This window comes from Protopterus annectens, chromosome 1.part0 (assembly GCF_019279795.1).
Source record: "Protopterus annectens isolate FY-2018-M chromosome 1.part0, PAN1.0, whole genome shotgun sequence".
Taxonomy (NCBI): Eukaryota; Metazoa; Chordata; order Ceratodontiformes; family Protopteridae; genus Protopterus; species Protopterus annectens.
The window spans coordinates 199,394,644-199,409,236 of NC_056725.1; the positions used below are offsets into that span (position 1 = coordinate 199,394,644).

A 14,593-nucleotide genomic window follows, 5' to 3' on the forward strand; every position below is an offset into this window, starting at 1 on the left:
CGAGAATAGGCCTCCATTTCCTCTCTTTTCTTGGTACCAGGAAGAGTCTGGAGTAAAATCCCTTTCCTTGTTCCATAGATGGTACCTTTTCCACAGCTCTCATTCTTAATAATTGAGATATTTGCTTTAGAGCTTCTGCCCTTTGAGTAGGTGGTAGGTTTGGCATTCCTCTCTTTTCTGGTAGAGTATGGAAATGGAACCTGCAACCTTGGTCTATAGTTTGCAAAATCCATTTTTCCCTTGTGATGCAATGCCAGTTCTTTGAAAATAAGGTTAGCTTTCCGCCTAAGGGTGCTTCCAGTTGTTCCCTGGTAGGCGGTGCCACAGCCAAGTCACTGTGATTGTGTTGTTGTAGTGGTGGTGGCTGCGTCTGTGCCTCGTTGGTTGTTACCTTGCCACTGGCGTCCCCTGTAGGCACCCCTGGATTGGTTTCTGCCTCTTGAACGCCTATTCCTGCCTCTCTGTGCCTTAGAGGAGTCCGGAAAGGACCAATTCTTGGAGGGCCAGTTCATGCTAAACCTTGGAGGTTGAACCTGTAAGAAATCTTTCACTGTTTGTACAGATTTCGCCTTCTCTTCCATCTTTTTTAGTACTTGCTGTGCAGGGGAACCAAATAAATTGACTTTGTCCATGGGTGCATCTAAAAGCTTTGATTTGACATGGTCTGGTAATGCCTGCTCTTTCAACCATGCATGTCTCCTGATAACTGTGCCAGTCATGGCTGATCTAAAGGAAGCCTCCAGTGCATCATAGCCACATTTTAAAGAATGGTTACTAACATGCTGTATGTTATGTACCATTTCCTGAACATATTTCTTATCTAAAGATTCTTCAGAGGACAGCTTTTTAGTTAACTGGTCTAGCATAAACTCTTGATATTGAATCATGTGAAATTGGCAGTTCAAAGCTCTAGCTGACAAAGTAGCAGAGGTGTAAACATTTTTACCCCATCTCTCTAAGGACCTGGATTCCCTTTCAGAGGGGAGGGGGTTTTTAGTAGATGTAGTTGCTACAGCTTTAGGGCCCTGGGAGATAGTCTCTGGATCTGCAAAAGGAGCCTTGTATAGATGGTGATGAGTGTCCGGGACCCTGTAGAACCTATCGGGCTTAGCAGGGGCCGGAGGTAATGAATCAGGAGCAGTGCAAGCATCATTAAATGCATCATCTACAACAGAGAGAACTGGAGGTATAGCTAAAGGCCTATGCTGTGGCAAATGTAGAAAGGTTCTAAGCCTTTTTGTGGAGTCTGAGAAATCTTGGCCCTGCCACTGAAATTGTTCCCTCATAGCATGCAAGGTTTCCCCAAAGGAAAATTCCTCAGGAGGAGAGGCTGAAGGAATGGACTCTTCAGCATCAGAGTCTTCGTAAGGGGAATAAGGAGCCTCAGGAGGGTCTGTATGTTCTGAGTCATCAGAGGAATCATCTGTGGATACTGGCTCTGGGGGCTCTGCTCTAGGCCTCTTCTCTGGAGGTGGATGAGAGGTCCTGTCTGGAAGAGGCTGGGATCCACGAATTAAAGAAATGAGATCCTCAGCCAAAGAAAGCATATGGGAACTGGTGCTGGGCCTGTGAGAGGGGGGCTTGACAGGCACCGTTTTTGAAGCTTTAGCTGCTTTAGCCCTGGCAAAGGCCTTGATAGACATGGCTGCAGAAGGCCTAGCAGCTCCACGTGCAGGGGTTGAAATATCCAAGGGAATAGTGTCTGATAATTCCTGAGAAACCGCAACTGCAGGTTGGATTTCAGAAGCCGATTCCACCAGGTTAGAAGAGGCCTCGGTAGAAGGCATGTTTTCGGCTGGGGGAAGAACCGCTTGCTCGGTTTCAGCCGAAACCGAGACACTCGTGGTTGGCTTAACCGTGGTTTCGGCCGAAACCGCGGACCGCGAGTGTCGGTCCTTTTCCCTGTGTTTTTTGGTTATTTGTGAAGTCGGAGGATCCGACGGCATGATATAAGCAAAATCAGAGCCGAAAAACTGTTCTGCAAATTCCGACCGACGTCTAAGCGTCCGTCGGTTAAAAGAAGCACAGGCTAGACAAGCTGCTACGTCGTGGTCTGGGCCTAAACAAGGTAAGCAGTAAGAGTGGAAATCTTTATGAGGTATTTGTTTCCCACAAGCTAAACAGTTATTCACTTTTTCTGACATCGGCTGAGGAAAGAAAGAGTCCCCAACGGGGTACTTAGCTTTTTAGAAGTCTTCGAAGTAGTATTCGGCATGTAGTAATCTCTGGTTCTGACCGACCGGCACTTGCGAACAGCTTCTGCTTCGGGCGCCACGCGGCAAGAAAGACTGAGGAAAATGGCGTCGGCTGATGCCTTTATACCCGAAGAACTGCAGCTATGACGTCGGGTGAAGCGCGACACCAGCCGAAGCCAGACCCAGACTTTGGAATCCGGCCGACCGAGGGGCTGCCTGACGACAGGACAACCCATCTGTAAGGACTGCAGATGCATCCTTGAAGGATATCATAATGCTGCTAACTGCTTTCCATAGGAAATCACTACTGCTGTCATTTCTAATGGAGATTTCTTCCTTCTCTGTGTTCATGCCATTACAGATTTGGTATATACAAGTTCAGGGTCTGCAGTCTGCAGACAGTTTTGCTCCCTGCAAAAAAGGCTTACAGTGTTAGTTTTTTACTCTTTTCATACTTTGGGCATTTGTTTTCAGCAATGAGGCTTCGAGGCATCTAGTCACTCAGGGTTTCATAGAGGAATCAGGAAAGTGAATGGAAAGAATAAAGCAGTGGTATGCTGAAGGTGGGCGTTGAAATATACATGTGAAGAAAGAAGAGCGAGAAAATAGTGAAAGGGGAAAGTAAAAGAAAAATATACAATGGAAAGGGAAAAGGGACTAAGAAAATGATTCAATTATTTTATTTGTATTTCCTAACCAGGGCAGAGCACTGATCTCCATGGATCTCTTTCAGACTCAGCTCTGGAGTGCCTACTGGTTAAGTATCTTGCTCAGAGTCATACAGTAAGGCTTGAGACTGACAGAATCAATCCCTGGATCGCAGAAAGTAGCTTATTAGCTGTTCATATTCTTAATCTTCTGTGCCAAGTACCAGACAATTACATATTACCCAGAAGAAGTTAGGTAAAACCATAACTTCAGAGTCAGCATAAGTCTGCATCTTACCATATGAAACCAGGAAAGGGGACTGCCTGGCACCTGATTACACCTGTCTTATCAATGGGCATCTTGGAGAAATGATCTGAATTAGGGAGCTATGGGGAGATAATGAAGACTCTCCATTGTGATCAAAGTTTACTCCCCCTTTCCACATAACTTCACAAATGGTCTATGAAGCCTGTTCAAAAAAAGTACTTCACACAGGGGCATCCAAAACAGATAACTTCAGCTTAATGTACTTAATGTGATGGTCTAAGCTGCTATACAGTGTGATACTAATTCCAGATGTTGCATCAACAGCCACAGGGTCAGGGCTATCAAAATTACAGCAAACAATATGGAAGCTTACAAAACAAGTCCTCACAAGGGTCTTCTTCAAATACTCCTGAACTCCAGAATCATGAAGTTCTGCCAAATCTTCTATAATTGCATCCACAGTGAAGGGATGGAACTGGAATATGTGAAACAGAAAATTCAGGACAATGACACCCAAAGTGCCAAAGGAGAACACTTCCATGCTCACCCTGTTGAAGGCACTAGAGTCCTCAACCAACAGTAAGACAGGTAGATGCTGTGCTCTCTGGGACCTATAATGGACTCTAGAGGTCTTGTAGGAACCTATCCTAGGATGCATGGCTAGAATGTGATTCTACTCCAGTGGGGCTGTACAGAGGGACTCAACCTGTTATGGAGTGGGATGAGTAGAATCCGGATGGTTCAAGGGGACAAAATGGTACATTCGGAGGGGAAGATCAACAAAGGGAAGACCAAGGGTTCATCAGCTTTTCTTTATTCCCCACATACTGGTTTGGTCTTTTCTTACAAAGGAGGCAAAGGTGCTACAGGCCACTCCATGGAGGGCTTTATAAGCTGTAATATCTCTTTTGGGAAGAGGTCACTTGGGGGAGAGCTAAAGGGATAATAAATCTCTATTTTTGTTTCTGAAACTAAGACCACAGAATCTTGTTCCCAAGGGAATAGTGAATGACAGGGAGATACTTACCTACCACAAGGTTCCAGCTGGAACTGGCTCGCTGTCACTCAAGATAACAGGTGAGGAGTAAACTACAGGTGGGAACTTAGTGTTGGGTAAAGGGTCTCCACTGCACAGGAAAGGGTAAGTCAAAGGCAGCAATAGGTCAAGACAGGCCTGTGCAAGGCCTTGAGCTGTGTCAAACTACATTTCCAAAGATTAAGCTCCCACACTCATAACAACATCTTCCACCAGACAACAAACAAAGCTGCTACATTTTATGAGGTCCCAGAGGCCGAATGGGCACACAACTAGCCATGGAAAGTCTCCTCTATTCAACCTTGTGAGTCTGATCCCCCTCGGGGTGGGAGGAATGAATCCCAAGCCTAAGTCAAAACACAGAGCTTTCACTTTGTCTATGGCTTGCTTTGCATGAGCAGGTTAATTACACTGTCGCTCCAAAACTCTTGAGAATGTTGTGAAAGGAGAGTCAGTGATAGAACTGCGTGATTCACCCTCAAAGGGGGTTGTACAGATGGTATCTCTTCAGATCTCCTCAGCATAATCAGCCAATAGCAGGCATTAACTCAAATTCTCTTTAAAAAAAAGCATAACATACAGTATGAAAAGCAGTGGAGGCCACACTAGGAAAATATTAGTAACAGGAGGTGCCATCCGATGTATCATGCACAGATCCTTTGCCTTCTCCCCTCAGACTCTCACTGAGCATCATGGGAGGAACCCCACTACTTATCCCCATGCTTGTCACTCTACCATCCTGTGAGAAGTAACATGAGTTCGCAGCTTCTTGCACCTTCTTATCTGGATAGCTGAAGTGCTGGCACATGAGACAAACCTTCACTCTCACTGCTTCATCCAGACTGCAAAAACAGTGCTACTGTGGAACCTAGATGGTGATTATGACAGCTGCCAAAACACTTGTCGGGTTACGTTTCCTAGATTGTAGGAAACCTTCCTATGATGCGCATTAAGACACAGCTCTAAACTGTGCAAGTGGAAGAAAAGAACTGGGGGAATACAAGGCCATGGGACACTTCTGGCCACACACATGCCAAACCAGCCTGCAATTGCAGAAGGTATGCATGTATTCAGGAAAGGACAGCTAGGTATTACGAGAAATTTATGCCAAAGCTGTGGTTTCAGAAGAAATCCAACTAGTTACCCAACTACAGAGGGTCTTCTAAGTCAAACAAATCTGTTGCAAAGGGATATAGAACGGTGAACATGGCTGCTTTATCCAAGTATAACTGTAAGCAATAATGAAAATATGTTCCAAGCTATTTGTTTCTACTGAAGCTTCTGCTCTAAGAAAAGAAAGTCTTAAATTTAACAGTTCTCCCAGACTAAAAAAAAACAACCCTACAAGTACCACATACTGGGCTGGTGATGATTCAAACAAACTGAATGTCTCTTTTCTAATCAAATGTGTGATAAATGGAGGTGCTGTTTTCTACCTCTTGTATGACCACATTCTGACCTGGTATCTACAGCTGACCACAATGCTGTAAAACAGAAATAGGGAAGTGATAAAAATACAGTTTTGTTTGCCAATAACGCACACAGCTCAATACCATTCCTTCAACCACTAATTTGAAACACTGTGTGGTCTGCTTAACAGCCAATGGACACCAAACTCAATGTGAAGTTATGATTTGTAGAACATAATCAGTTCTTTAAAGATTTTTTTGTATTCATTTAATAATTAAACAACTAAAATAGCACACAACATTTCTTCATTTACATAGTAGTGGCAGAAAATTCACTGTGCTGGTCCACTGATTGTCAAAATCCATGATCCTGAAGACAAATTGGACAAGCTCAATAAAACTTTTACAATGTAAGCCAAAGTTAAACTAACCTGATGTAAAGTACACAGCCCCTGTACAGGGGGTATGGGGGTTTGACATTCAATGTAAAATAAGTGTCTGAAGGGTTGACCATCTGGTCTTCCAGGCAAAACAGAAAGGGTCTTAATGCAATGGACCCGGTTGTAATTAGCTACATCTTCACAAACTAGAACTACTTCAAGTTAATTATGCTGGGTCTACAAATAACTGACTTCCACTGGGAAAGGATGAACTGGTTTACAAGAAAGGTGAAAATAATTAGTCATAAGATACTAGCCCAAAGAAACAACAGTAAAGCATAAAGATAGAGCAAACAGTACCTTTCTTTTTTAGCTGGCTTTACGCTGCTGAGCAAGGTTTTACCAATTTCGACTTCTAGAAAGGGTATTGAGTCATCTTCTGTGATGCTGCTGGAATCATGTTCCTGTCCAGCCTGGGGTTCTTTAGTGGTCTGGTGAAGGACACTCAGACTTCCCCAACGATGAAGGTTCCTGTTCTCCTCCTTTTCTGGGTTGTGTACGTTAACACCATTAAAACTGCTGGAGCGGGGACGACACTCAGACTTCTCCCTCGGGTCATCGGCAAAAACAAGAGGTAGATAGCTGTTAGGTGGTACAGCCTCAATTTCATCAACCACACGCTCATTCCCTTCAGGTGAATTAAGATGGTCTATCACTCCTAGTTGAAAATCATCATCCATGGAGATGTATGGAGCTAGCATTTCCAAATCAAGATCACCATCCTCCTAGCAAAAAAAAAAAAAAAAAAAAAAATATATATATAATCATTTGTCTTATTTTACCTTCTTGAATCTTACGAACCATCAAACACATGCATCAAAATATGGTAAATAAACCACCTAGGTACTTAGGCAAAATACATGCTGAGACTAGAACTTGTAGCCTACATACGAATGCTACATTTTCTCACCTCCACTGACTACAGTGAAATGCATTACGACAACAGCTCAGTATTTTTACATTTTACTTCTCTTACTTGCAAGAGCACAAGAGAACTTATTACCTGTACTGAGGAAACCCTCCCCAAGGGAGAGAAAAAAAACCCCACCAATAACAGTTTACAAAAATAGGGAACAACTAATCCTTGGTGTGTTCTGCTATTTATTCAATATGTCCAGAAAATCTCAGAAGTATGAGTCTCCTGTTTCTGGCCTGAAAAACCACCACAGCTACAATTAAAATGTACTATTCCTCTCATACCAACGTTATGCAGTGGCTTCTAACTTGAAAAATAACCTGAACTCCATAATATTCAATGCACTGCTGAATATGTGTAAAGGTGTGTACTGTCATATGACTTTGTTTTAATTTTACTGCAACACAATGTATGAGAATGCATACATTATCCTGACATATCCCAATCATTGCTGGCGTGTTTTGTCTTCATTGACTGGCTTATAGGGAAACATTACAAAATTTCTGCTTTTTGTTTGTAATTAGTGACAGCCCTCGGGCAAGATTTGCAATGCTGGTAAACAATATAAAGCACAATTACTGTACTGACATTATCTGTAGCATACTGCCTCCATCTGGCCACTACATGCAACTACAACAAAACACAGAAAGAGCAACATTTATGGAACTGAAAAGCAATTTCTTCTCAAGCAACACATGCAATTAGTAAGTAATCACTTCTGTTTGATTATCAATTCAAGCAACCACATCAACTTTCTGTACTTGACTTTGCTGAAGGTGTCTTCGCTAAGCTGAACCTCCATGTAAATGCCATTTTCTGATGCCCTTCATCCCGCCCTAACTTCAAACCCGTTTTTGAAGATGAGTATTTATGCAAATGAAACTTCATGTAACTCTCTCTGTGAAAGGAAGCCCTTTGTTCCATCCTGCCTCCCAAACCCCCATCCCTGTACACAGTTATCTGAATGGAGAAACTCATATGGATGAGAAGAGCATCTGATTTGCCTATGTTCAAAGCTTATTTTAACATTCTTTACAAAACTACCACATCAAAACTAAATACCTACTACAAAACATTCATAATTACTTGTTTGTTTGTGTCTTTCAGCTTTTCCCGGTTAGGGGTCGCCACAGCGGAACTCCGGTCCACTAATGATTGGCAGTAGATTTTTACGTGCCGAGTTGCCAGCCCTGACGCACAACCTTCAATGAAGGTACGGCCATTCACGCATGTCTACACACAGAAGACGCTCTAGCCGAGAATCGAATCCTACCTTAATTACCACTTGCCACAAATACAATCAACTTTTACCACTCATCTCTCTGAATGTAGCAGGATTACCACCTCTAACTACATAGCAACCACACAAGCATGCATAATATCCTATAACACCACTCAATGTCACACTCAACTACACCCTTAAATTCTCATTTCCACTACAATAACCACTTCATCACATAAATCCAAAATACTAAGCAGCAGGAGCAATCTTACACCAAGTCCCATATAACAGATGGTAAAATTAACCTAAATGATTACCATATTATGCAAAAAGACTACTGTTATAAATGTACAGATTGTTATAACACTGCTTGTCACAGCAATCCTTCGTCACTCCCTACAACACTACATTTATTAACCAGTTTTGATTCCAGAATTGTAATTAATAACTTAAATACGGCAAAACACAGTCAGTAGATGCACCTATAAATCATCTAACTCTTCAAGAGACATATCAGAACATACTCTACACTGGCTAATCACTCATATACAAGCAGAGATGATACCACTAGGTGACTTTAATTCTGACTGGCAACTACCATATAATGAAAATTCACACAACAAAGCACTTTTCAGTCAAACCCAGACAGTCTCCCTACCAACCTGAATGGGTAAACCCACAATCAGACTTAACTGACTATTTGTATATGTGACTGTATATCTGTCTTAAAGTAAACTCTGAGTCATCTTTAGGTATGTGCCTGTATGTATGGCTTAAAGTAAATTCTGAGTCAGCATTGGGTATGTGACTGTATGTCTGTCTTAAACTAAACTCTGAGTCAACTTTAGGCATACAGGTAGAATATGTTCTCAAAGAAAACCTGTCTTTGTGGAAAATGAGGTAAGGTTAATTCATACGTTTTTGTAACTCAGATACTTGCCTAACAGATGTCACAGCAATCAGTAAAACAGTCTCCCAGGTTAAGAACCTCAAATCAACTTCATGAGCTGGTTCAAATAGAGACAGGGTAAGCTTCTCAAGCAAAAAAACTGAGATCCCAAGGAGAAGCCACCAATTTCCTAGATGGGCGAGTAAACTCCTTTCAAAAACTGCTTAACTTGAGCATTGTTAGAAAGTCTAGCAGTTGTCTTATAGGATTAAGAAGCTGTTAATGAGCTGTTTCCTATGGTCTAGAGGTGCAAGGTTTGATTCCCTCAACTTCCACTGCCTGTGTGACTCTGAGCAAGTCACTTAATCAGACACCATTCTCGGGCTGAATCTGAAAAAGGTCAATGGAGATCAATGCTCTAATCCAGAAAACAAACACAAATAAAATAATAAGAGGGACTCTATAGGCAGATAAGCAAAAATGGCTGTCAAGTGTATCTTAACAGAAGAGTATGACAAACCACTGGAGAAGCCCTAATAAATAATCAGGAACCAGAGGTAATCTGGACTGAAAAGGAAGAACAGGAGACCTGGATTATGAGCTATCTGGTCTACCTACCATCCTGTCTCCCTCTTTTCAAATCTTAGAACTAGAATCTGTAAGTTGAATGATTTAAATGCTGAATCCAGACTGATCTGCGGTACCACTGTATTTTCGTGTGTTGTCTGGCAAAGGACAGCATGATTATCATCAATGTCAAGTACCCCAGAATCCTGAGAAACCCCCCTGTAGATGCTTGGTGTAGGCTCTAGAATCTCAGGAAGAAAGTACAGTTGTGCACACTTACCATAAATGTAGATGTTCCAGTGGATTCACTGTTGTAGTCATCACCTGTGGGTTATCCCTGCTGTGGTAGCCCTGGTCGGCTCAAATATCAGAGCCAATGTTTTTCTGCGTCAGCTGCATGTAGTCTGACGTCAGGTCATCAGTGCTACAAAGCAAGGCAGCCGACGTTATTACATCAGTTTTTCTTGCCCTAACCCGTCAGGAGCACAAGGAAATAAGGTGAAGTGGTCCTGGTGGCTAGAAGCCACCATGGGAAGCTTATGTCCCCCTAGGGGAAGAGGATATTAAGTGGGATGGAGGGAGGGAAACCAGGACTGCAACAATGAATACACTCGAACATCTACATTTATGTTAAGTGTACACAACTGTACTATTTTCTTCATGTTTCACTGTTGCAGTCATCACCTGTGGGAGGATTCCCAAAGCTGAGGAGAGGGGTGGAAGGATAGGTTAGAGCCCTAGGCGTGGGTCAGCAAGCCTTGCAGAACTGCTGCGACAAATCCTGCCCTAGACTTAGAAAAAAGAGGTAGGTGGTAATGCTTTGTAAATGTATGGACAGAGGTCCAGGTGGCACCTTCCAAGATGTTCCTGGTAGGGACTCCTCTGAGCAAGGCTGTGGAATTGGAGGCTGCCCAAGTGGAATGGGTACGAACAGACTTGGGGGGTTCCCCATGTAGTCTGTAACAGAAATGGATACAGTGTGATATCCATTTGGAAATGGTTTGCTTGGAAATGGGCTTCCCCGCTGCCCTGGGGCAAAGCTGACAAGCAGCTGGTCTGTTTTTCTGAAGGGGTTAGTCCTCAGGGAGACTGATGGAAAATGATGAACGGCTCAACAGCCATGAGTGCCTCAAGTTCTGAAATCCTTCTGGCTGAGGTGATAGGCAGTCTTCCAGGAGAGGTATTTCAATTCTGTTAAAGCAACAGGTTCGAAAGGAGGTAAGGTTAGTTTTTCTAAAACATAATTCAGGCTGGCGTGGGATGCCTTCTGGGAGGTCTGATATTAGAAGCCCATCTGAGGAATTGTTTAATCAAAGGATGAGAGAAGAGGAGTAGGTCTAAATTGTAATGGGCTGAAATGGCTGAGGCATAGATTTTAATAGAAGAGAAGGAGAGGCCACTTTTGAGCAACTCAGCTAGGTAATCCAAGATAAGAAGGATGGAAGGATGAGAGGTACTGGCCCCTCTAGACTGGCTCCAGGAGAAGAATCTTTTCCATTTCCCTGGTAAGATTTTCTCGTGCTGGCCTTCTGGCCTCTGTGAAAATGTCTAGGACCTGTTTGCTTAACAGAGACACCTTATTAGCTTTTAAGGTATAAGCCAGGCTGAAAAATTGAGAGTCTGCAAGTCTGGGTGCAGTATCTTCCTCTCACCTGGGTCAAGAGGTCTGAGATCAGGGGAAGCTGCTTGGAGGGCTGTAAGGTCATGCAGCGCAGTAAGGGGTACCAATGCTGTCTGGGCCAATCTGGAGCAATGAGGATGGCCTTTGGTCTCTCCTCCCTTATTTTGATTAGTATCTTCGGAGTAAGGGGCAGAGGAGGGAACGCATACACAAAGATGGAGTTCTGGGGAAGATCAAGGCATGCACTTCCACGCTAAGAGGTGATACTCTCTGGTACAGAACTTTTGCAGCTGGGGGTTGGGATGCAAGGCAAAGAGATCCACCTCCGGAATCCCCCACTCCTGAGTGATTTGCAGAAATATTTCCCTGTGGAGCAGCTGCCATTCGTGGGGGTCCAGTAAGTTTCTGCTTACTTGGTCTGCCAGGGTGTAGTTGACCCCTGGTAGGTATTGGGTAATTAGGTGTAGAAACTAAACGCCTCACAGGTACAGTATGCTCGGCCAAACCATTACATCATAGAACACCAGAGGCCAGCATAAACAGCATATAGACACTTAAGTAATAAACATAAATAGATATTTATTAAAGCATGAGATGCAACAAAGTGCACAAATATCTAATCAAACCGGTTTCGGCTACCCAGCATTCATCAGTGAAAAAAGCATTTGTCATGCACAAAATTTCATGAATATTTATAGAACCCACCAACCAATGCAAACATGGTATAGTCCAACCCAATTGTAAATTTTACAATAGTATGTAAATACATGTATCATCATAGTCAAATTGAGGCATTCAAAACAAAACAATACTGCAGTATTATATTATTTTTAAACCAATACAGATTTTTGCCATAATTACAACATATGACCCTAATAATATACATAATATTAATTTTACATAACTTGAAAGTTCTATCAACTGTATCCTGATGCAATGACATATACTGTGAACAAAGAACAAAGTCCCCAATAGCATATGAATATATACTAATGTCAAATACATTGTTCAAATAATATTAAATAATAATAGTATAACATGTAAAGTTTTAACTACAATGTATAATATATTACTGAAACATTTGATATTCAATGCTATGTTATATAATATAAAATATGGACAGTCCGAACACACAACAATTATTGCGGTCAGCTGATATACCTTTATAATGCTGTGTGAAATAGCAATATACCAGATATACTGGTAATATTGTCATAAGGACGAAATTGTATTTAGATACAATAGCATATAACTGGATATGTTTAGTTGCCCAGTTAGTAGATATTGTTGCAATCAACCAACATATTTTAACAACAGCGGCAGACACCCCTCATACTTGCCTAGCTCATATATAAAGTATTAAATGTGAAATATAGCATTGTGTGGACTAACGGCAAGAATAATGTCAATTCATAAGCTAAACATATGAATGAAAAACCCATATAATCCAATCTAATAATTGAAAACATACATCTCTTCTTTATATATGTTCTTCCCAGTCACAACACTTATATTATTATTTAAAATGGTTCCGGCGTGTATTAGCCCAATTATCTTCCACATACAGATTATAAGTGGTCATTAAGGCCTGGGGGAAATAGTGCTATCTGAAAAAATGGCTCTAGAGGAACTGAGAAATAATCATAATATTGCTATATTACCAGCAGATAAAGGAGGGGCGGTTGTGGTTATGAACATGGGTTACTATTTGAACGAAGGTCTGGAACAGCTATCAAATACCAGATGCTACATGCATATGCCCATTGATCCAACCCCCAACTTTAAAAAAGAGACAGACACATTTTTGAATCTGGAAGAGGAAGAATAAATCATTACTAAGAACACGGTCAAACATTTATCAGTGATGGACCCCTAAAAACAAATTCTGTATCTGCTTCCAAAAATACACAAATCCACTTCCAAACCCCCTGGGAGACCTACTGTGTCAGGTATTGGCTCTCTTACAGAACCACTATCAATGTTTTTGACACAACATTTAAAACCATTACTCACAGTGGTCAGGGCCAGACTGCAGGACACTACGCAGTTCCTCCAGATTATACAAGATATACAATTGGAATCACACTGGCTTATGTGCACCTTGGACGTTAAATCTTTATATACCAGTATACCCCATTGGGCGGGCCTACATGCACTTCAATATTGGTTAGAACACTCAAAGTTTATATCCACTAGGACTCAACACATTACTTATATGCATGGCGGAACATGTGCGTAACAAGAATGTTTTCTACTTTCAAGGGGAGTGTTATTGGCAACTTCAAGGTACTGCTATGGGGGCATCCTTTGCCCCCATATATGCAGACGTATTTATGGCATACTTTGAAGAATGCATGATTTACAACCCACTTCACAACATATACATGGTTGAAATAGACATATGGCGTGGATACTTGGATGATTGTTGAATGGTCTGGCGTGCGGATTCTACATATTTGCAGGAGTTTGTAGAATATCTGAATGACAACATTTGGGGTATAGAGTTCACAGTAACATACAACCCTAACACCATTGATTTTTTGGATGTTACTGTTTACAGGAATGATGATCACACCTTGAGCACTAAGACCTACAGGAAATATCCACAACATAACACTCTGCTCCATGCGTCCAGTATGCACCTACGCCACACCATCTGCAACATAACCAAATCCCAATTTTTGAGGATTAAAAGCATCAGTTCATCTAAGAAAGATTTTGAGGAAGCGAAATTGGATCTCCAAAACAGATTTTTGGAAAGAGGATATAACAAATCTGATATATTATTAGCTAGTAATTGGTCTGCTAATCAGGACAGGAACATGTTATTACAGTATAAAAAAACATGAAACCACAGGAGTTGAGTCTACATTGAGGTTTGTCACTACATATGGAAGGAATCATAATGTAATTAGAAACATCTTAGATTCCAATTGGAATATTCTATTAGCAAATGAAGAATTAAGAAATCTTTTTGGCCCCAAATGTCAGTTCTCATATAGATGAGGCAAACCGCTAGGTGCCCTGTTTTCACACTACAAGCACAAAGAAAATGGGGGCGCTATCTATAAACAGATGACAATGACTGGAGACCAACTTCTGGGTACTTTTCCATGTGGCCATTGTGGATCCTGTAACCAAGTAAGTAAATTAAAGCAATTTACTAGTGCTAATACAAGTAGAGTCTATGATCTAAGAGTTTTTGGCAATTGCAGCAGTAGTTGGGTTATATATTTAGCAACGTGTCAATGTTCAGCATTTTATGTTGGGCAAACATCATGATCACTCAGAGTAAGGATGAGTGAACATAAGAGTGACATCAGAAATAAGAAGGAGACCAATGCTCTGTACAGACACACCTCAAAACATACTAATGCCAGATT

At 41.7% G+C, this 14,593-nt stretch overlaps 1 protein-coding gene across 1 annotated transcript in view; it reads right to left on the reverse strand.

Annotated features, from left to right (window-relative positions):
- LOC122789989 (hypoxia-inducible factor 3-alpha-like) overlaps positions 1-14,593 on the reverse strand; it is a 925,419-nt gene that overhangs the window by 81,561 nt on the left and 829,265 nt on the right. The window contains exon 12 of the mRNA XM_044057541.1: positions 6,296-6,720. Within this exon, the coding sequence (XP_043913476.1) occupies positions 6,296-6,720 (425 nt within the window). The remainder of the gene's footprint in view (positions 1-6,295; positions 6,721-14,593) is intronic.